Here is a 23,821-nt window from a genome sequence, read left to right as displayed (position 1 = left end):
GGAGTTGAGTCAGTATGTTGGCAGCGGCCACTAAATGTTAGTGGTGGCTGTTTAACAGTCTGATGGCCTTGAGATAGAAGCTGTTTTTCAGTCTCTCGGTCCCTGCTTTGATGCACCTGTACTGACCTCGCCTTCTGGATGATAGCGGGGTGAACAGGCAGTGGCTCGGGTGGTTGTTGTCCTTGATGATCTTTATGGCCTTCCTGTGACATCGGGTGGTGTAGGTGTCCTGGAGGGCAGGTAGTTTGCCCCCGGTGATGCGTTGTGCAGACCTCACTACCCTCTGGAGAGCCTTACGGTTGTGGGCGGAGCAGTTGCCGTACCAGGCGGTGATACAGCCCGACAGGATGCTCTCGATTGTGCATCTGTAGAAGTTTGTGAGTGCTTTTGGTGACAAGCCGAATTTCTTCAGCCTCCTGAGGTTGAAGAGGCGCTGCTGCGCCTTCTTCACAACGCTGTCTGTGTGGGTGGACCAATTTAGTTTCTCCGTGATGTGTACACCGAGGAACTTAAAACTTTCCACCTTCTCCACTACTGTCCCGTCGATGTGGATAGGGGGGTGCTCCCTCTGCTGTTTCCTGAAGTCCACAATCATCTCCTTTGTTTTGTTGACGTTGAGTGTGAGGTTATTTTCCTGACACCACACTCCGAGGGCCCTCACCTCCTCCCTGTAGGCCGTCTCGTCGTTGTTGGTAATCAAGCCTACCACTGTAGTGTCGTCCGCAAACTTGATGATTGAGTTGGAGGCGTGCATGGCCACGCAGTCGTGGGTGAACAGGGAGTACAGGAGAGGGCTCAGAACGCACCCTTGTGGGGCCCCAGTGTTGAGGATCAGCGGGGTGGAGATGTTGTTACCTACCCTCACCACCTGGGGGCGGCCCGTCAGGAAGTCCAGGACCCAGTTGCACAGGGCGGGGTCGAGACCCAGGGTCTCGAGCTTGATGACGAGTTTGGAGGGTACTATGGTGTTAAATGCTGAGCTGTAGTCGATGAACAGCATTCTCACATAGGTATTCCACTTGTCCAGATGGGTTAGGGCAGTGTGCAGTGTGGTTGCGATTGCATCGTCTGTGGACCTATTGGGTCGGTAAGCAAATTGGAGTGGGTCTAGGGTGTCAGGTAGGGTGGAGGTGATATGGTCCTTGACTAGTCTCTCAAAGCACTTCATGATGACGGAAGTGAGTGCTACGGGGCGGTAGTCGTTTAGCTCAGTTACCTTAGCTTTCTTGGGAACAGGAACAATGGTGGCCCTCTTGAAGCATGTGGGAACAGCAGACCGGGATAAGGATTGATTGAATATGTCCTTAAACACACCAGCCAGCTGGTCTGCGCATGCTCTGAGGACGCGGCTGGGAATGCCGTCTGGGCCTGCAGCCCTGCGAGGGTTAACACGTTTAAATGTTTTACTCACCTCGGCTGCAGTGAAGGAGAGCCCGCAGGTTTTGGTAGCGGGCCGTGTCAGTGGCACTGTATTGTCCTCAAAGCGAGCAAAAAAGTTATTTAGTCTGTCTGGGAGCAAGACATCCTGGTCCGCGACGGGGCTGGTTTTCTTTTTGTAATCCGTGATTGACTGTAGACCCTGCCACATACCTCTTGTGTCTGAGCTGTTGAATTGCGACTCTACTTTGTCTCTATACTGGGGCTTAGCTTGTTTGATTGCCTTGCGGAGGGAATAGCTACACTGTTTGTATTCGGTCATGTTTCTGGTCACCTTGCCCTGGTTAAAAGCAGTGGTTCGCGCTTTCAGTTTCACGCGAATGCTGCCATCAATCCACGGTTTCTGGTTTGGGAATGTTTTAATCGTTGCTGTGGGTACGACATCATCAATGCACTTTCTAATGAACTCGCTCACCGAATCAGCATATTCGTCAATGTTGTTGTTGGACGCAATGCGGAACATATCCCAATCCACGTGATCGAAGCAGTCTTGAAGCGTGGAATCAGATTGGTCGGACCAGCGTTGAACAGACCTGATCGCGGGAGCTTGCTGTTTTAGTTTCTGTTTGTAGGCTGGAAGCAATAAAATGGAGTCGTGGTCAGCTTTTCCGAAAGGAGGGCGGGGGAGGTTCTTATATGCGTCGCGGAAGTTAGTATAACAATGATCCAAGGTTTTACCAGCCCTGGTAGCACAATCGATATGCTGATAGAATTTAGGGAGTTTTGTTTTCAGATTAGCCTTGTTAAAATCCCCAGCTACGATGAATGCAGCCTCAGGGTGTGTGGTTTCCAGTTTACAAAGAGTCAGATAAAGTTCGTTCAGGGCCATCGATGTGTCTGCTTGGGGGGGAATATATAGGGCTGTGATTATAATCGAAGAGAATTCCCTTGGTAGATAATGCGGTCGACATTTGATTGTGAGGAATTCTAAATCTGGTGAACAGAATGACTTGAGTTCCTGTATGTTGTTATGATCACACCACGTCTTGTTGATCATAAGGCATACACCCCCGCCCCTCTTCTTACCAGAAAGATGTTTGTTTCTGTCGGCGCGATGCGTGAAGAAACCAGCTGGCTGCACCGACTCCGTTAGCGTCTCTCGAGTGAGCCATATTTCCGTGAAGCAAAGAACGTTACAATCCCTGATGTCTCTCTGGAATGTTACCCGTGCTCGGATTTCATCAACCTTATTGTCAAGAGACTGGACATTGGCGAGTAGTATGCTAGGGAGTGGAGCGCAATGTGCCCGTCTCCAAAGCCTGACCAGGAGACCGCCTCGTTTTCCCCTTTTTCGGCGTTGTTGTTTAGGGTCACCGGCTGGGATCAGATCCATTGTATTGGGTGGAAGGCAAAACACCAGATCCGCTTCGGGAGAGTCATATTCCTGGTTGTAACGATGGTGAGTTGACGTTGCTCTTACAGTCGTATGAAAAAGTTTGGGCACCCCTGACAATTTCCATGATTTCCATTTATAAATAATTGGGTGTTTGGATCAGCAATTTCATTTTTATCTATCAAATAAGTGATGGACACAGTAATATTTCAGTCGTGAAATTAGGTTTATTGGATTAACAGAAAATGTGCAATATGCATCAAAACAAAATTAGACAGGTGCATAAATTTAGGCACCCCAATAGAAAAATCACATCAATATTTAGTAGAGCCTCCTTTTGCTGAAATAACAGCCTCTAGACGCTTCCCATAGCCTCTAATGAGTGTCTGGATTCTGGATGAAGGTATTTTGGACCATTCCTCCTTACAAAACATCTCCAGTTCAGTTAGGTTTGATGGTTGCCGAGCATGGACAGCCCGCTTCAAATCATCCCACAGATTCTCAATGATATTCAGGTCTGGGGACTGGGATGGCCATTCCAGAACATTGTACTTGTTCCTCTGCATAAATGCCTGGGTAGATTTTGAGCAGTGTTTTGGGTCGTTGTCTTGTTGAAATATCCAGCGCCGGCGTAACTTCAACTTTGTGACTGATTCTTCAACATTATTCCCAAGAATCTGCTGATATTGAGTGGAATCCATGCGACCCTCAACTTTAACAAGATTCCCAGTACCGGCACTGGCCACACAGCCCCACAGCATGATGGAACCCCCACCAAATTTGACTGTGGGTAGCAAGTGTTTTTCTTGGAACGCTGTGTTCTTTTGCCGCCATGCATAACGTTCCTTGTTATGACCAAATAACTCAATCTTTGTTTCATCAGTCCACAGCACCTTATTCCAAAATGAAGCTGGCTTGTCCAAATGTGCGTTTGCATACCTCAAGCGACTCTGTTTGTGGCGTGTGTGCAGAAAAGGCTTCTTCCGCATCACTCTCCCATACAGCTTCTCCTTGTGCAAAGTGCGCTGAATTGTTGAACGATGCACAGTGACACCATATGCAGCAAGATGATGTTGTAGGTCTTTGGAGGTGGTCTGTGGGCTGTTTTTGACCGTTCTCACCATCCTTCGCCTTTGCCTCTCCGATATTTTACTTGGCCTGCCACTTCTGGCCTTAACAAGAACTGTGCCTGTGGTCTTCCATTTCCTCACTATGTTCCTCACAGTGGACACTGACAGCTTAAATCTCTGCGATAGCTTTTTGTAGCCTTCCTCTAAACCATATTGTTGAACAATCTTTGTTTTCAGGTCATTTGAGAGTTGTTTTGAGGCCCCCATGTTGCCACTCTTCAGAGGAGAGTCAAAGAGAACAACAACTTGCAATTGGCCATCTTAAATACCTTTTCTCATGATTGGATGCACTTGTCTATGAAGTTCAAGGCTTAATGAGCTCACCAAACCAATTGTATGTTCCAATTAATCAGTGCTAAGTAGTTACAGGTATTCAAATCAACAGAATGACAAGGGTGCCCACATTTTTGCATAGCCTATTTTTCACATCTGATTTAATTTCATACAACTTAATATTGCTACACTAAAAATCTTTGTCTGGACAATACCCCAGTACTCAGCTTTTATTAGAAAATGAATGGCATGCCACTGTGATCATTTTCTGTGACGACAGAGTAAATTATTATGCAGCCTCAGAGGGGTGCCCAAACTTTTTCATATGACTGTATATTCAGTAGTTCCTCCCGACTGTATGTAATGAAACCTAAGATTACCTGGGGTACCAATGTAAGGAATAACACATAAAACAACAAAATACTGCATAGTTTCCTAGGAACGCGAAGCGAGGCGGCCATCTCGGTCGGCGCCGGAAGTAAGGATATTGTGTTATTGACTGTACGTTTGTTAATCCCATGTGTAACTCTGTGTTTGTGTCGCACTGCTTTGCTTTATCTTGGCCAGGTCGCTGTTGTAAATGAGAAGTTGTTCTCAACTGGCCTACCTGGTTAAATAAAGGTGAAATAAAAATAAAAAAAATAAAAAAATACAAAGCTCTCCCTCGCCCTCCATTTTGCAAATCTGACCATAATTCTATTCTCCTGATTCCTGCTTACAAACAAAAATTAAAGCAGGAAGCACCAGTGACTCAAATCAATAAAAAAGTGGTCTGTTTTGCAAGCACAGACTGGAATATGTTCTGTTGTTCCTCCGATGGCATTGAGGAGTACACCACATCAGTCATTTGCTTCATCAATAAGTGCATCAATGCCGCCCCCCCACAGTGATCGTAATCCAAACCAGAAGTCATGGATTACGGGCAACATCCGCACTGAGCTAAAGGCTAGAGCTGCTGCTTTCAAGGTGCAGGACTCCTAAATCCCGCTATGCCCTCCAATGAACCATCAAACAGGCAAATTGTCATTGCAGGACTAATATCGAATCGTACTACACCGGCTCTGACGCTCGTCGGATGTGGCAGGGCTTGCAAAACCTTACAGACTACAAAGGGAAGCACAGCTGAGAGCTGCCCAGTGACACAAGCCCACCGGACGAGCTAAACTACTTCTATGTGGCTTCGAGGCAAGTAACACTGAAACATGCATAAGAGCACCAACTGTACCAGACGACTGTGTGATCACGCTTTCCGCAGCCGATGTGAGTAAGACCTTTAAACCGTTCAACATTCACAAGGCCTCTGGGCAAGACGGATTACCAGGACGAGTACTGCGAGCATACGCTGACCAATTTGCAAGTTTCTTCACTGACATTTTCAACCTCTCCCTGTCCGAGTTTGTAATACCAACATGTTTTAAGCAGACCATCATGGTCCCTGTGCCCAAGAACACTAAGGTAACCTGCCTAAATGACAACTGACCCGTAGCACTCATGTCTGTAGCCATGAAGTGCTTTGAAAGGCTGGTCATGGCTCACATCAACACCATTATCCCAGAAATCCTAGACCCACTCCAATTTCCTTACCGCCCTAACAGACCCACAGATGATTTTATTTCTATTGCACTCCACACTGCCCTTTCCCACCTGGACAAAAGGAACACCTATGTGGGAATGCTATTCATTGACTACAGCCCAGCATTCAACACCATAGTGCCCTCAAAGCTCATCAATAAGCTAAGGACCCTGGGACTAAACACCTCCCTCTGCAACTGGATCCTGGACTTCCTGACGGGCCGCCCACAGGTGGTTAGGGTAGGTAACAACACATCTGCCACGCTCATCCTCAACACAGGTGCCCCTCAGGGGTGCGTGCTGGGTCCTCTCCTGTACTCATGACTGCATGGCCAGGCACGACTCCAACACCATTATTAAGTTTGCTGATGACACAACAGTGGTAGGCCTAATCACCGACAACGACGAGACAGCCTATAGGGAGGAGGTGAAAGACCTGGCCGTGTGGTGCCAGAACAACAACCTCTCCCTCAACATGATCAAGACGAAGGAGATGATTGTGGACTACAGCAAAAAGAGGACAGAACACGCCCCCATTCTCATCAACGGGGCTGTAGTGGAGCAGGTTGAGAGCTTCAAGTTCCTTGGTGTCCACATCACCAACAAACTAACATGGTCCAAGCACACCAAGACAGTCGTGAAGAGGGCACGACAAAACCTGTTCCCCCTCAGGAGACTGAAAAGATTTGGCATGGGTCCTCAGATCCTCAAAAGGTTCTACAGCTGCAACATCGAGAGTATCCTGACTGGTTGCATCACTGCCTGGTATGGCAACTGCTCAGCCTCCGACCGCAAGGCACTACAGAGGGTACTTTATACGGCCCAGTACATCACTGGGGCCAGGCTTCCTGCCATCCAGGATCTAGGCAGAGGAGAGCCCTAAAAATGATCAAAGACTCCAGCCACCCTAGTCATAGACTGCCCTCTCTGCTCCTGCACGTAATGCGGTACCGGAGCACCAAGTCTAGGTCCAAGAAGCTTCTAAACAGCTTCTACCCCCAAGCCATAAGACTCCTGAACAGCTAATCAAATGACTACCCAGACTATTTGCATTGCCTGCCCCCCCCCCCCTTATTTTACACCGCTGCTACTCTCTGTTATCATCTATGCATAGTCATTTTAATAACTACCTACATGTGCATATTGTGTCAACTAACCGGTGCCCCGCACATTGACTCTGTACCAGTACCCCTCCCTGTGTATTTTCTCGCTATTGCTATTTTACTGCTGCTCTTTAATTACTTGTTACTTTTATTTCTTATTCTTACTTGTATTTTTTTTATTATTTTTTAAATCTGCATTGTTGGTTAGGGGCTCGTAAGTAAGCATTTCACTATATGGTCTAGTACACCTGTTTTATTTGGTCGCATGTGACTAATATAATTTGATTTGATTTGAAAAAGAAAACAGGAATTAGACTAAACTCGATGGTCCTATTAAAACCTACTGTATGTAAATTGTGGGTGCTATAGCTTGCCAATTAAACTAATGTGACTCTAGGTGACAACATAATGCTGTTTGTTTCTAACAGTAGGACTGTGTTCTTCAAGAAAATTAATCTGCTTCATGTTTTGTTTCCTTGCCACGATACTTCCGAATATCGCAATACGGGTATCGTGACAACCCTAATTTGTGGGATTTTAACTCTGTACATATTGCAGTTTGCAGGTTTTGTTTGTGTGTAGAACAGATGGCTAATAGTCAATTCTCAAACATGTCAGTTCAAATGGCTTCATAAACCCCATCAAGCCCCATGTGTTGCATGAGATAGTGGCTGTTTATTCCTTGGCTTAGTGAAATTGGACAGCTCCATCCTTTCTGTTGTCTTTGTGTGTGCGTGTGTTTCTGTTTAGGAGAGGATGCTCTGCATGGTGCTAGACAAGGACCCAGACGTGGCGGTGGAAGCTGTCCAGCTGCTGCTGCTCCTCCAACAGTGAGTGTGTGTGTGTGTGTGTGTGTGTGTGTGTGTGTGTGTGTGTGTGTGTGTGTGTGTGTGTGTGTGTGTGTGTGTGTGAACGTCTGCCAGCAAGTGTTTGCCGTTATGGAATTCTATAGTGTGTGTGAATGCGTGTAACTGTTTTGAGGCTATGTGAATTTCTTGTATGTGTTTATTTTTTGGTTCACACAGTAGTAGATTGATGCGTGTGTGGCATTTACTCTGTAAATAATGTGTGTGTGTGTGCGTGCAGAAGGACAGAGGAGGGCTTGTCCGAGGAGGAGTGTAGCCATGTGTATCCTTTGGTGTTTGCCTCCCGCAGAGGCCTGGCATCTGCTGCTGGTGCCTTCCTCTACCACAAGTCAGTCATCTCTACATCCTTAAACCATCTCTAACTCTCTCTATCCTCTCTCCGTCCCACATGATATCCCTTTATCCTCTAGCCATCCCTACCACTATCACTTAAAAATATCAATCTATCTTGTGTGTGTCAGGCTGTGTAGTGCGATGAGCAGCGAGCCACAGGAGGCAGACATGGGCGGCCGCCGGGCCGCCTTCTTCAACCTGCTGGTCTCCTTTTACATCCAGAGTGAGGTAAAGCGCACTACATTGCTGCCTGCCATAAGATGAGGAACAGAGTCTGACAGACCAACGAAGCTGCACACCTCTATTGTTATTGTTCAATGTATGGTTATTTTGACCCTTAATTATTGTTGTTACTGTTGTCCCGTTGATAATATTGATGATTATTATTTTAATTATGTTGATATTGTAAATCTCCAAAATAAGCTTTGGCAATATGTACACTACTGTTCAAAAGTTTGGGGTCACTTAGAAATGTCCTTGTTTTTTAAAGAAAAGCCTGTTTCTTTGTCCATTAAAATAACATCAAATTGATCAGAAATACAGTGTAGACATTGTTAATGTTGTAAATTACTATTGTAGCTGAAAACGTCAGATTTTTTATGGAATATCTACAGAGGCCCATTATCAGCAACCATCACTCCTGTGTTCTAAGTTTATAATTTTAAAAGGCTAATTGATCATTAGAAAACCCTTTTGCAATTATGTTAGCACAGCTGAAAACTGTTGTCCTGATTAAAGAAGCAGTAAAACTGGCCTTCTTTAAACTAGTTGTGTATCTGGAGCATCAGCATTTGTGGGTTCGATTACAGGCTCAAAATGGCCAGAAACAAATAACTTTCTTCTGAAACTCGTCAGTCTATTCTTGTTCTGAGAAATGAAGGCTATTCTATGTGAGAAATTGCCAAGAAACTGACGATCTCGTACAACGCTGTGCACTACTCCCTTCACAGAACAGTGCAAACTGGCTCTAACCAGAATAGAAAGAGGAGTGGGAGACCCCGGTGCACAATTAAGCAAGAGGACAAGTACATTAGAGTGTCTAGTTTGAGAAACAGACGCCTCAAAAGTCCTCAACTGGCAGCTTCATTAAATAGTACCCGCAAAACACCAGTCTCAACGTCAACAGTGAAGAGGCGACTCCGGAATGCTGGCCTTTTAGGCAGAGTTGCAAAGAAAAAGCCATATCTCAGACTGGCTAATAAAAATTAAAGATTAAGATGGGCAGAAGAACAGACACTGGACAGAGAAAGATTGGAAAAAGTGTTTGAGGTGTTCGGATCACAAAGAAGAACATTCGTGAGACAGAAAAATGAAAAGATGCTGGAGGAGTGCTTGACGCCATCTGTCAAGTGTGGTGGAGGCAATGTGATGGTCTGGGGGTGCGTTGGTGGTGGTCAAGTGGGAGATTTGTTCAGGGTAAAAGGGATCTTGAAGAAGGAACGCTATCACTCCATTTTACAACGCCATGCAATACCCTGTGGACAGCGCTTAATTGGATCCAATTTCCTCCTTGTAGTAACCTGGTATATTTATGTTTACCAATAGATGGCAGTATTGACTCAAGACGGGGGTTTGCTTCCCTCTATCCGTAGCTATTTCCTATGTCTGCCTATTTAACTATGATTAAGAAAGCTTCAGGTAGTTTAAGCCAGGTGCATAAGAGAATGTAAATCTAAGTTACAATTAAATACTAAACCGTACGTAAGTCTCATGAGTCGTAACTCTAAGAAGCCTTTAAGGATACTACACTCCTAAAACAGGACAATGACCAGCTCCAAACTATGCAAGAACTATTTAGGGAAGAAGCAGTCAGCTGGTATTCTGTCTGTAATGGAGTGGCCAGCACAGTCAACACAATTATTATTTCAATTAAAAATCATTATTTATAACCTTGTCAACATCTTGACTATATTTCCTATTCATTTTGCAACTCATTTCATGTATGTTGTCATGGAAAACAAGGACATTTCTAAGTGACTTCAAACTTTTGAACCGTAGTGTACATTGTTACGTCACGCCAGTAAAGCAAATTGAATTGAATTGAAGAAATATGCTGCGCTCTCTCTCCTGTCTCTCAATTCAATTTAAGGGCTTTATTGGCATGTGAAACATATGTTAACATTGCCAAAGCAAGTGAACTAGATAATTAACAAAAGTTAAATAAACAATAAAATTGAGAAGTAAACATTACACAAAATTACAGAAGAATAAAGAAATGTCAAAGGTCATATTATGTGCCAATAATTAAAGTACAAGGGAAAATAAATAAACATAAATATGGGTTGTATTTGCAATGGTGTTTGTTCTTCACTGGTTGCCCTTTTCTTGTGGCAACAGGTCACAAATCTTGCTGCTGTGATTGCACACTGTGGTATTTCACCCAATAGATATGGGAATTTATCAAAACTGGGTTTGTTTTCTAATTCTTTGTGGATGTGTATAATCTGAGGGAAATGTGTCTCTAATATGGTCATACATTTGGCAGGAGGTTAGGAAGTGCAGCTCAGTTTCCACCTCATTTTGTGGGTAGTGTGCACATATCCTGTCTTCTCTTGAGAGCCAGGTTGGCCTACAGCGACCTTTCTCAATAGCAAGGCTATGCTCACTGAGTCTGTACATAGTCAAGGCTTTTCTCAAGTTTGGGTCAGTCACTGTTACGGGCAAATAGCATTATAGTATGCTCAGTTTTTTTGTTAATTCTTTCCAATGTGTCAAGTAATTGTCTTTTTGTTTTCTCATGATTGGTTGGTTCTAATTGTGTTGCTGTCCTGGGGCTCTGTGGGGTCTGTTTGTGTTTGTGAGCAGATCCCCAGGACCAGCTTGCTTAGGGGACTCTTCTCCAGGTTCATCTCTCTGTAGGTGATGGCTTTGTTATGTAATGTTTGGGAGTTTCTTTTCTGGATTTTGATAATTAGCGGGTATCGGCCTAATTCTGCTCTGCATGCATTATTTGGTGTTTTACGTTGTACACAGAGGATATTTTTGCAGAATTCTGCATGCAGACTCTCAATTTGGTGTTTGTCCCATTTTGTGAATTCTTGGTTGATGAGTGGACTCCAGACCTCACAACTTTACAGGGCAATGGGTTCTATAACTGATTCAAGTATTTTTTGCTAGATCCTAATTAGTCTGTCAAATTTTATGTTCCCTTTGATGGCATAGAAGGCCCTTTTTGCCTTGTCTCTCAGCTCGTTCACAGCTTTGTGGAAGATACCTGTGGCGCTGATGTTTAGAATCTGTGCAGAATATCTAGGTGCTGCTGTAGGCCCTCTCTCTCTCCCTCTCTCTCTCTCCTGTCTCTCTCTCCTCTCTCTCGCCTGTCTCCTCTCTTTCCCTACTGTCTCTCCTCTCTCTCTCTCTCTCCGGTCTCTTTCGCTTTCTCTCATTCAATACAGTTTCTGGGTCAAACACTTTTGCCTGGCTTAATTAATAAAAATATAATAAAAACGTTTGAAATAAATAGCTTTTCCTTTTCAGTTTATTAGGAGGTCATTGAAAATGTCAGTTTAGTTCCGGAATTTACTGATCTAAATTCAAATTGATCCCAACCCTGGTATATACTGCAGCACCACAACATACTCTCCCTTTCATTCCTCCCCCTCTTTTCTCCCTTTCGATGTCTCTGAATCTCCCTCCCCCTGTCTCTGTGTGTCAGTTCCATGAGCACGGGGCCTACCTGGTGGACAGTCTATGGGGTGTAGCAGGCTCTGAGCTGAGGGACTGGGACACCATGACATCACTGCTGGTACAGGAGGCTGACCAGGGACAAGGTACAGAGTTTGTTTAATGTTTACCTGACAAAGACCATGTCGGTCGAAACGTTGCATTTCAATCACTCATAGCTCTTAAAGGATCAGTTATTGTTAGCAAACAGTGAGCGGACATTGTTGTTGTAAATCACTGGTAATGGACATTGTTGTTGTAAACCACTGGTAATGGACATTGTTGTTGTAAACCACTGGTAAAAAAAAATGTCGCTCCACCATTGCCCCCTCTTCTTCTTTCCTGCTTTTCTTTCTTCGAATGCCCTCATCTTTTTCCCTCTCTCTTCTCTATTTCTTCCCTCTCCCTCCTTCCCCGACTGTCCTCTTTCTATCCCTCACCTCGTTCTCCTTCCCTCATTCTCTCCCCCCTCTCCATCCCTCCTTCCATCTTCCTCCCCATCCCTCCCCTTCTCTCTCTCTCTGTGTGTCAGGTCTGGTGGATGAGGAGGAGGGGGCGTTGATAGAGTTGATGATGTGTGCTGTCAGACAGGCAGCTGAAGGACACCCGCCTGTAGGAAGAGCTCAGGCCAAGAAGGTGACCACCACCCACACCACACCAACACTAAACCAACAGACAGGAAAAAGACTGCAGGGTCACTAAATTGCATTGACAAGAGTTTGTGTGTGTGTTTTTTTTTTTTTGATCCTGAGCATGAAGGATAAGAAGACCCAAGCCCAGGACAAGAGACGCATCACCACCCATTTTATCACTATCCTGCCCCAGCTGCTGGCCAAGGTAGTGACAAAGAGCATATTGATACCGCTGCATGATAAACCATTTTTCCACATTTTTTTAGGTTACAGCCTTATTCTAAAAAAATATTTATTTTTTAAAATTCTCAATCTACACACAATAACCCAGAATGACAAAGCAAAAACAGTTAAAAAAAAATGTTTGCTTAATTATTAAAAATGTAAAATCACATTTACATAAGGTTTCAGACCCTTTACTCAGTACTATGTTGAAGCACCTTTGGCAGCGATTACAGCCTCGAGTCTTATTGGGTATGAAGCTACAAGCTTGACACACCTGTATTTGGGGAGTTTCTCGCATTCTTCTCTGCAGATCCTCTCAAGGTCAGTCAGGTTCGATGCTTTTCAGGTCTCTCCAGAGATGTTCTATAGTGTTCAAGTCCGGGCTCTGGCTGGGCCACTCAAGGACATTCAGAGACTTGTCCCGAAGCCACCCCTGCATTGTCTTGGCTGCGTATTTAGGGTCATTGTCCTGTTGGAAGGTGAACCTTCGCCCCAGTCTGTGGTCCTGAGCACTCTGGAGCAGGTTTTCATCAAGGATCTCTCTGTGCTTTGCTCTGTTCATCTTTGCCTCGATCCTGACTAGTCTCCCAGTCCCTGCGGCTGAAAAACATCCCAACAGCATGATGCTGCCACCACCATGCTTATCCATAGGGTGCCAGGGTTCCTCCAGACATGACGCTTGGCATTCAGGTCAAAGAGTTCAATCTTGGTTTCATCAGACCAGAGAATCTTGTTTCTCGTGGTCTGAGAGTCTTTAGGTGCCTTTTGGCAAACTCCAAGTGGGCTGTCTTGTGCCTTTTACTGAGGAGTGGCTTCCGTCTGGTCACTTTACCATAAAGGCCTGATTGGTGGAGTGCTGCAGAAATGGTTGTCTTTCTGGAAGGTTCTCCCATTTCCACAGAGGATCTCTGGAGCTCTGTCAGTGACCATCGGGTTCTTGGTCACCTCCCTGACCAATACCCTTCTCCCACGATTGCTCAGTTTGGCCGGGCGGCCAGCTCTAGGAAGAGTCTTGGTGGTTCCAAACTTCTTCCATTTAAGCATGATGCATTAAGCACTGTGTAACGTAATAAAATGTGGAAAAGGTCAAGGGGTCTAAATACTTTCTGAAGGCCCTGTATAGTTCATATATTATATTTTAGGACTGGTTAACGGTTAGTTATTTTTTCATTGATTGAGTTATTTCAGGGTTTTTTATGGATGTGTGACTTGATCACCATGGCTATTTGATGTTACTAACATATTTCTGATTCTAAGCTTTTTTCAAATTGTTTTGTAATTTTGTCACACAGTACTCGGCGGACGTGGAGAAAGTGACTTGCCTTCTGAAGGCTCCGCTTCATTTTGACCTGGAGACCTACAGCAGCACTGGTAGACTGGAGAAGGTGAGAGAGAAAGAGAGAGACAGGAGAGAGAGAGAGTGACAGGACAGAGAGAGTACGAGAGATCTTTTTTTACTCGGACACTACTCCTACTTTCTCCCACTCAACCCACTCAATACCTCCCTCGACCCAACAGACCCACCAGTTGAGAATCACTGGCAGAGAGAGCACCCTTTACACAGCTGCTCCCCCTATAGGCTAAAATACAACATTACACAAGGGTTGTCAACTCAAGTCACATGACTTGGATTCAAGTGCAACTTCTCTGTTTATTCCCCCCCATCTCCCCCTTCAGTATCTGGATCTGCTGCTGGTCCAGGTGTGTGGCATCGTGGAGAAGCACACGGAGTCTGGTGTTTTGGAGGCGTGTGCTCGCGTGGCGTGTGCCCTCTGCCACGACAAGTACACCTTCTCCGGCCGTGCCGACCTGGTCGTCAGCCAGCTACTGGACAGTCTGACCGACCGCTTCAGCTCCCACCTCAACGAGCTGCTGCAGGTACACACACACACACACACACACACACACTCTCTCTTGAAGCATGTTGATGATGTTCTATCCCTCCCTCTATCTCCGTGCTCAGGGCACTGCTGATGAAGATGAGGTGTACAGTGCTGCTACTGCCCTGACGAGGATCGCAGCCTTCAGCAGGTACACTAGTGTGTGTGTGTGTGTGTGTGTGTGTGTGTGTGTGTGTGTGTGTGTGTGTGTGTGTGTGTGTGTGTGTGTGTGTGTGTGTGTGTGTGTGTGTGTGTGTGTGTGTGTGTGTGTGTGTGTGTGCACCATATTGGTGTTAGACTGATACTGAGGTGTGTGTTTTCAGTGCCAAGGACCTGACTTCATGGAAGCTGTTTGAGCCCTGCTTTCAGCTGCTGAAGAGTGGAGTGGAGTCCAGAGACATCGACAAAGAGGTGTGTGTCCGTGTACACACACACACACTGACTGACACACACACCTATTGAACATTGCAGGAAGAAGTGTCATGTAAAATAACCAAACTCCATCAGTGTTGTCCCATGTCGTTTCAGCTGATGGTTCCTGCTCTGAAGTGTGCAGCGTTCCACGTGCTCTGGGAGAAAGTCAGGGTGGCCAACTCTACACCAACCAAGGTGCTCATAGCATGGCACTGCCCGTCTGGCTTCTCCACCCACTAAGTTAGAGCATGGCACTGCCTGCCTGCCTGCCTTGTTAAGATGGCCCTACTTCCCTACCTTATGTACCCACTGAGGTGCCCCCCTTCAAGCATGGCACTGCTAACCTGTCATATTTACCAGCTCACCAGCTGTGTGGACAGCAGGCAATTAACACAGCAATCTGTTGGAGTGCACCACAGCGACACTCACAGGCTCAGTCTCGCACACAGACACACACATGCAAACAGTTATGACTAGGCATTCACATGTGTTGTTTACACAAGCTTGAGCCCCGGCATAAACACAGACAAATAATTTTCTTAGTACTGCTTAGTCACTGTCTGTCACCGTTGTTCTCAATCTGTTGCTCTGTCCCTCTCTCTCACCCTCACCCTCCCTTTCTCTCCCTCACCCTCCCTCTCCCTCACACGCACATCATGTACACACATATCTGCAAATTCACATGTACCATTCTTTCACACACCCCTCCAAGGCAGAGGTAAAGCGTCTGAAGAAGGAGGTGCGTTCGTTCTGCATCGTCTGTCAGAGCTGCCTGTCTGTGGGCCAGCCAGAGATCAGAGACCAGGTTAGTGGGGGGGGGTATTGATATGTGTGTGTGTTCAACAGGGTTGACGTCAATTCGAATTGAAGCCAGTCAATTCAAGAAGTAAACTCAAATTTCTAATTCAATAACTGAAAAGGGTCATCTATTTTCAAATGACTTCTGAGTAAACTGAACAGGAGAAGCGATTTAAGGCATGTTTTTAACACTTTTTTTTTATTATTCATGACTTGACTGACATCAATTGGAATTAAGCACAAACCCTGGTGCTGGAGTGTGTGTTGATGTGTTGCGTCTTTCCCTCGGTAGGCGTTTGAGCTGCTGTGTGACATGCTGCTGTTGTTTGGGGTGAGCTCAGTGAGGTCTCAGCCCACCTTGCAGCCCCTGGCCCACCCCCCCTCCGACTCCCTCCGCTTCGACATGGCTGCCTTCCTCCTTGACTATGTCTTCACTGAGCCTGATGACGACCAACTGTCCGGTAGGGCAACCATCACAACTATACTACCTACACCAAAATGGCACCCTACTCCCTATTTAGTGTACTACTTCTGACCTGGGCCATCTCTTTCTCTCTTCTCACCCCTTGCTATCTCTCTCCCTCTCCCTCACTTCTTTCTCCAGGTGAGGCAGAGGGAGTTGAGGAGGTGAAGATGGCTACTCTCCAGCGGCGGCGCAACCAGCTGGCCGGCTACTGTAAACTGGTTATCTATGGGATCCTGGATCTCAGCACTGCCACTGATGTCTTCAAATACTACAGCAAGGTAGAGGAGACAGAGGGGAGGGGGGAGAGAGATAAATAAGAGTGGGAGAACAGGGAAAGAAGGATGGAAGAGGAATGAGAAAGGGGTAGAAATGGGGAGGGAGTGAGAGAAAAGATGGAAGACGAAAAGAGCGAAATATAGGATTAGTGAGAGAAGGGCATGAGAGGGGGGAATGTGCAGTTAGTGAGAGGACAGGAGGATGATGGAAGGGAGGAGTGTGAGAAAATGGAGGAGGGGTGAGAAAATGGAGGAGGGGTGAAAAAGTGGAGGCGGAGGGTTTAAAAGGTGGAGGGGTTAAAAGACCTTTGCTTGAAAAACGAAAAAAAAGCATAACTAGTACTTTGTCCATTTTGAGACACTGTAGCCAGTATACACTTACTCAAAATTGTCCGAATTAATCCAAGATAACTCAAGAAATCTGTCAAATGTTGACGTTTTTGCCGAGGAGATATTAGTCGCACAATTTTACATTTAAGTTTTGGTGCAGTATTTCTAAATGAAAAAATGTGCATGAAACTGAGTCAATACTCGTTGAATGACAAATACTTTATTGAAGAATCCCTACTGTTGACCAATCACTGACGACGGCTTGCCTTAAGAAAAAATGATGTGTGCCCGAAATAAATGAAAAAACCCTTACCGAAGTCCAAAACGAACAAAAACATCAAAAAATGTCATAACATATGCAGGAACTCTTTCGAACTGATTCGGGTTGGGAAGCATGCAGACGCCTTAACTCTTCCATGGTTTGTTGGACAAAGCCTTTCAGGAAAATAAATGGCAATTTGGTAGGGTTTTTGGATAAATGCCGAAAATAGATCATTGGTAAACACAAGCTTAGGAGATCTTATACATTTTGTTCTATGATATCATCTTCATCAGCTAATGTCACTTTTGTGAATTTAAGAATGTATGTTATAAAAAAAGCACAAAGGCTTCATATTTCATAAATGTCATGTTAACTGACTGAAATGATCTCATAGAACAACGCGTTTAAGATCGTTTAAGATAGTTTTAGGACTACTAGCTGGCGAACTATATGTAGCTGTAGATATGCAGAGATGGACAGGTAGAACCAAAGAGAGATGGACAGGTAGAACCAAAGAGATATGGACAGGTAGAACCAAAGAGATATGGAGAGGTAGAATCAGAGAGATGGAGAGGTAGAACCAGAGAGATGGAGAGGTAGAACCAGAGAGATATGGGGAGGTAGAACCATAGAAATACAGAGATAGAATGAATCATTGTAATTTTAGAGGTAGAACCATAGAAATTGGATGAATCATTGTATTTATAGAGGTAGAACCATAGAAATTGGATGAATCATTGTATTTATAGAGGTAGAACCATAGAGAGGGTGACAGTCTTGTCTACTTCCTCTAGTTCTACAAAGACTACGGTGACATCATCAAGGAGACTCTGAGCAAAACCAAGGTGATCAGTCCAGTGCAGAGCGCCAAGACTGTCTGCCTGAGTCTGCAGCAGGTGTGTACGTGTGTAAATTAAATAATATGTTTGTTACAGATGTACTATATATTCATATATTACTAATTGTGTGTGTGTCAGTTGTTCTCAGCGCTGGCTCCAGAGTGCGTTGATGGAGGCCAGGAGTTTGGGGAGATCAGAGAGCTAGCTAAAAGGCTGGCCATGAGCTTCGGCATAGACCTGCACCGCGTCCGCAAACCATTGGTGTCCCTGCATATGTCAGTCACATATACACACTAAATGTCAATATACACTACCGTTCAAAAGTTTGGGGTCACTTAGAAATGTCCTTGTTTTTGAAAGAAAACTCATTTTTGGTCCTTTAAAATAACATCAAATTGATCAGAAATACAGTGTAGACATGGTTAATGTTTTAAATGACTATTGTAGCTGGAAACAAGAGATTTTTTATGGAATATCTACATAGGTGTACAGAGGCCCATTATCAGCAACCGTCACTCCTGTGTTCCAATAACACATTGTGTTAGCTAATCCAAGTTTATCATTTTAAAAGGCTAATTGATCATTAGAAAACCCTTGGATTAGCTAACGCAACATGCCATTGGAACACAGGAGTGATGGTTGCTGATAATGGGCCTCTGTACACCTATGTAGATATTCCATAGTCATTTATAACATTAACAATGTCTACACTGTATTTCTGATCAATTTTATGTTATTTTAATGGACCAAAAATTTGCTTTTCTTTCAAAAACAAGGAAATTTCTAAGTGACCCCAAACTTTTGAATGGTAGTGTATGTATTGTCCCAATAGAGAAATTAATTGTGCAGCCAGTAATTTACCATTTACAAAAACATACGCACACTTGACAAAAAATCTGTTTGAACTCAAACTTTTTGATAACTTTATTTATGTCTAGCTGGTATGTAGAACAAAGTGTTCTCTGTTGGTCAGGGATGGTATCCGGTTTGCGTTACGGGAGGCAGCAGACGTGGAGCAACCCCCCAACCTGCCCTTCCTTGAGATACTCAGCGAGTTCAGTTTCAAACTCCTACGTCAGGACCGAGCCCAGCTGTGAGTCACACACACAGCAACTAGACACATAAGGATATGCATGTGCTTTTTCCTCACATTTCACACTTGCACACAAGAAACACAAATAGAGCTGTCCGTTTGTTTCAGATCTACATGAAGTGTCTAAAGGAGAGTCCTGACCTGAGTCTGTTTCTCCCTCTCTCTCCCTCCCTCCCAGGTCTGCTTTCCTGAGTGCTGAGTGTGGCTCTGCTGCCCCCTCCTGGCCATCTCTGAGGATGTACCAGCGCTCTCTGCAGTCTGGCTCCTCCAAGCCCCGAGAGGAGGGGGAGAGGAGCGCCACGCTGTCCCCCCACAGCACCCCTGCAGCCAAACGCAGGAGGACTACCCCCCAGGGTCAGCAGCACACATACACACATATTACTAACAAAGAGATAAAGGTATAGAGAGGTGATTATTATTATGGATCCCCATTAGTTCCTGCCAAGGCAGCAGCTACACGTCCTGGGGTCCAGCAAAATTGAGGCAGTTTATAAAATGTTTTAAAAAATGACCATACATTCACAGATTTCACAACACACTGTGTGCCCTCCGGGCCTTACTCCACCACTACCACAAATCTACAGTACATTATTGCCCTGGTGAACCATAATTCCTGATTTTTGTGACCCACTTTTTTACAACACATGGTCTAATGTAATTGATCAAATGTGTTAAGAGGGGAGTAATGGCTTGGAACATTTGAGAAGGTTAATGGTTTTCTTTAAAAAGAAAAGGGTTGGATAGGTGGAGTTTTGCGAGCTGAACAGAGATCTATGAGTTTTGATCCACAGAAATCCTTTAAAAATCATGAGTTGTACTGTATATGTAATTCTATGGTTTGACCCCTGACCTCTCCTCCAGGGTCAGTGTCCAGCGCTAGCAGAGGGCCATGGCTGGACAGCAGCAGTATCCATAGCAGCGTGGCCACCCCAGGCCTCACCTCCACCGTGCAGAGACTGCCATCCAAGCACCTGCCCGTCACACATAATACACAGGCCTCCACCACAGGCTCTGACAAGGGCAGCATCATCTCCGAACCCGAGTCTGATGACGACTTTTCAGAGGGGTAACTTTCTCACCTTTTAACCTAAACGAGAAAACAAAATGTTTTACTTAGCTACACTCACCTACTTATTTATTTGCTTAGTGGAGCTAAAACATTTAATTTTGCTCTCTACTCCAGCATTTTGGATTTAAGATCAAATGTTTTATATGAGGTGACAATACAGAATGTCACCTTTTATTTGAGGGTATTTTCATATATATATATTTTACCGTTTAGAAATGAATGCACTTTATGTATCTAGTCCCCCCATTTGAAGGTGTCATAAGTATTTGGACAAATTAATTTATAGTTTATTAAATTTAGTCAAACGTTTAGTATTTGGTCCCATGTTCATAACACGCAATGATTAAATCAAGCTTGTGACTCTACAAATTTGTTGGCTGGATTTGCTGTTTTGGTTGCGTTTCCGATTATTTTGTGCCTGTGCCTAATAGAAATGAATGGTAAATAACCTATTGTGTCATATTGGAGTCACTTTTATTGTAAATAAGAATATAATATGTTTCTGAACACTTCTACATTAATGTGGATGCTACCATGATTACGGATAATCCTGAATGAATTGTGATTAATGATGAGAGAAATTTACAGACGCACAAATATCATAACCCCAAGACATGCTAACCTCTCACCATTACAATAACAGGGGAGGTTAGCATTTTGGGGGGCGTATGATATATATGCCTCTAATTTTCTCACTCAACATCCACAGCGGCATCCACAGCAACCTGGCCACCCCAGGCCTCACCTCCACCGTGCAGAGACAGCCGTCCAAGCACCTGCCCGTCACACATAATACACAGGCCTCCACCACAGGCTCCGACAAGGGCAGCATCATATCCGAACCCGAGTCTGATGACGACTTTTCAGAGGGGTAACTTTATCACCTTTTAACCTAAAAGAGAAAACAAAATATTTTACCTAGCTATATATGCACCTACATACACTACCGTTCAAAAGTTTTGGGGTCACTTAGAAATGTCATTGTTTTTGAGCTGGAAACTGCAGATTTTTTATGGAATATCTACATAGGCATACAGAGGCCCATTATCAGCAACCATCACTCCTGTGTTCTAAGTTTATAATTTTAAAAGGCTAATTGATCATTAGAAAACCCTTTTGCAATTATGTTAGCACAGCTGAAAACTGTTGTCCTGATTAAAGAAGCAGTAAAACTGGCCTTCTTTAGACTAGTTGAGTATCTGGCGCATCAGCATTTGTGGGTTCGATTACAGGCTCAAAATGGCCAGAAACAAATAACTGTCTTCTGAAACTGGTCAGTCTATTCTTGTTCTGAGAAATGAAGGCTATTCCATGCGAGAAATTGCCAAGAAACTGACGATCTCGTACAACGCTGTGCACTACTCCCTTCACAGAACAGCGCAAACTATCTCTAACCAGAATAGAAAGGAGTGGGAGGCCCCAGTGCACAACAGAGCAAGAGGACAAATACATTAGTGTCTAGTTTGAGAAACAGACGCCTCACAAGTCCACAACTGGCAGCTTAATTAAATAGTACCCGCAAAACACCAGTCTCAAAGTCAACAGTGAAGAGGTGTCTCTGGGAAGCTGGCCTTCTAGGCAGAGTTGCAAAGAAAAAGCCATATCTCTGACTGGCCAATAAAGAAAAGATTAAGAAAAGAACACGGACACTGGACAGAGGCACTCTGTTACACTGTATTTCTGATCAATTTTATGTTATTTTAATGGACAAAAAATGAGCTTTTCTTTCAAAAACAAGGACAATTCTGTGTGACCCCAAACATTTGAACGGTAGTGTACATTCATTTACCCACCTTGTCCTTCATTTCTCTCTTTTCTGGTAATTCCTGCCCCCTTTCTCTGTCTGAAAACATTTACATTTGAGTCATTTAGAAAGATGCTCTTATCCAGAGTGACTTACAATAAGTGCATTCAACTAAAGTAGCTAAACAATCACATCACAATCACTGTGAGTAAAACCTCCAAAAGTAGCAGCAATCTGCTAAGTTAGTGCTAGTAACAAAATATCATTTTAAATGCAGGGAAACTCCATAACCCTTACATTAGTTCCTACTGGTGTTTGCAGATGGGAAGAGATTGGATAGGTGTAGGCAATATGAAGGAAGCTCCCCATAAACCACTGGAAGGAAAGGTGGAGCCATCATGCCTTACACCTATCCAATATCTTCCTATTTGCAAACACCAGTAGTATGTACCAGTGTATATAATCTTACTTTTTTAATTACTAGTTAATTATTTGCAGGGTGGGGGAAGATTTGTCCTGTTACACACAAATATGTAATGGAAATGTGTTACTTGCATACCCCAACTCCCCCTGAAACACCAGCAGGGAGTGGGGTCACCACTGTCCAGCACCCCTGGAGCAATTAGGCTTAAGTGCCTTGCTCAAGGCCACAGAGTCAGATTTTTCACCTTGTAGGCTCCGGTATTCGAAAAAGCGACCTAGGTTACTGGCCTAACGCTATAATTTCGAGGCCACCTGTCTCCCCTTTGAATTAATTGATGTAATGAAAAGTGCATTAAAAATTAAATTTATTATTAAACCTGTTCCAGTTTGTTCAGATCTACAATCACTGAAGAGGGAAGGGGCGAGGGGTTCCTTTTTGAAAATGTTTTGACATTGTATCTTGTCCAGTTCACTGCAGCGCAAGGTGGAACCCAGGCGAAGGAGCAAGCTGTCTATTGCACAAGCCAGCCCCTCTGGGCACTGTGACCTCGAATCACATCTCACCATGTGAGTGTGTGTCTGTGTGTTTTTGCGTGAGTGTGTTTGCGTGTGTGTGGGTTTAGGGAGAAAGCAAAAATGATTTTATCTGATCATGTAATGTTCATACAATCTTGTTTACAATTTCACTTGACAAAGTTATATTAAAATAAAAAGAGAATTGATGTGGCTGCATGGGGGGTTTTCTGTTACATTTGAAAGAGTTTGTGGTTTGAAATACCCATATACAATATGTGTTATTAGGCTGAGTCTGATTGAGGAAGATGAGGATGATGAAGTGGAGGAAGAAGAGCCTGAGATTGAGGACTTCGAGAGTGACGATTCTGACCACGACTCCGCCTTTACACTGGTAAAACAGAAGCCCACTCAGATCTGACTTGTTGGTACACTGACCGTATAATGTCTACCATGGTTGCTATTCCTTTGTTCCCTCACCTCTCTTTCTTTCTTCTCCTTTTCTCTCCAGCCGTCCACCCGTCACTCCACCAGTTACTTAGAGGAGTTGTTTCAGTGAGGGAAAGGATCCCAACACAGTAACAAGAACAACACTTATAGGAGAAGTCCTGATAGTCTTACGTTGGTATCCCTCAGACAGGCATTTCAGGGTTAAACAGTACAGCACATAATGTTGTTACACTTGTTGTAAACTCTTATTAGAAATTTTTACGTTGAATTAATAAAATACAAGTGCCTTAACATTATGAATGTTTCAAAGATGCAATGTGAAAAATATCTTCATGGCTCATATAGGAATTGTTTGACACATGGTGTTTTTCTTGTTTATGACTTTGTGGTTGTTTCCAACTGTTAAATGAGCACTGATTTAATATGTATCATTAAAGAACCAATTTCTGAGGATATTGTTCTGTGGTTTATTTAAACAGATGAAAGTTGAGCTTTTAATGCAAGATGGGGATATTGTATGTTAGTATACTTCCGTTCCATCATACCCATCGCAAGACCCACTGATTGATGCATATTTATAAAACCCTCGTATCTCTCACTCCACCCTATCTGAGATACCCGCTGCAGCCCTCATCCTCCACCCGTTCTGCCAGTCACATTGTGTTAAAGGTCCCCAAAGCACAAATCCCTGGGTTGCC

The 23,821-nt window shown here is 44.2% G+C and overlaps 1 protein-coding gene across 1 annotated transcript in view; it reads left to right on the top strand.

The window, feature by feature from the left end:
• Window positions 1-23,574, top strand: part of LOC139574557 (cohesin subunit SA-2-like) — a 41,957-nt gene extending 18,383 nt beyond the window's left edge. The window contains exons 11-33 of the mRNA XM_071399261.1: window positions 7,599-7,678; window positions 7,935-8,042; window positions 8,176-8,275; window positions 11,703-11,817; window positions 12,243-12,345; window positions 12,454-12,547; window positions 13,860-13,952; window positions 14,245-14,445; window positions 14,531-14,598; window positions 14,771-14,858; window positions 14,976-15,056; window positions 15,574-15,666; window positions 15,952-16,120; window positions 16,264-16,403; window positions 17,787-17,888; window positions 17,970-18,106; window positions 18,805-18,924; window positions 19,103-19,278; window positions 19,786-19,990; window positions 20,703-20,864; window positions 22,629-22,727; window positions 22,962-23,067; window positions 23,185-23,574. Coding sequence (XP_071255362.1) covers window positions 7,599-7,678; window positions 7,935-8,042; window positions 8,176-8,275; window positions 11,703-11,817; window positions 12,243-12,345; window positions 12,454-12,547; window positions 13,860-13,952; window positions 14,245-14,445; window positions 14,531-14,598; window positions 14,771-14,858; window positions 14,976-15,056; window positions 15,574-15,666; window positions 15,952-16,120; window positions 16,264-16,403; window positions 17,787-17,888; window positions 17,970-18,106; window positions 18,805-18,924; window positions 19,103-19,278; window positions 19,786-19,990; window positions 20,703-20,864; window positions 22,629-22,727; window positions 22,962-23,067; window positions 23,185-23,232 — 2,688 coding nt within the window. The 3' untranslated portion in view covers window positions 23,233-23,574. The remainder of the gene's footprint in view (window positions 1-7,598; window positions 7,679-7,934; window positions 8,043-8,175; window positions 8,276-11,702; window positions 11,818-12,242; window positions 12,346-12,453; window positions 12,548-13,859; window positions 13,953-14,244; window positions 14,446-14,530; window positions 14,599-14,770; window positions 14,859-14,975; window positions 15,057-15,573; window positions 15,667-15,951; window positions 16,121-16,263; window positions 16,404-17,786; window positions 17,889-17,969; window positions 18,107-18,804; window positions 18,925-19,102; window positions 19,279-19,785; window positions 19,991-20,702; window positions 20,865-22,628; window positions 22,728-22,961; window positions 23,068-23,184) is intronic.
• Window positions 23,575-23,821: the final 247 nt, after the last annotated feature.

The sequence above is a fragment of the Salvelinus alpinus genome, chromosome 4 (assembly GCF_045679555.1).
Source record: "Salvelinus alpinus chromosome 4, SLU_Salpinus.1, whole genome shotgun sequence".
In the NCBI taxonomy this organism is placed as follows: domain Eukaryota; kingdom Metazoa; phylum Chordata; class Actinopteri; order Salmoniformes; family Salmonidae; genus Salvelinus; species Salvelinus alpinus.
The sequence above is the reverse complement of the archived record's forward strand: the minus strand, read 5'-3'. Positions and strand labels throughout refer to the sequence as shown.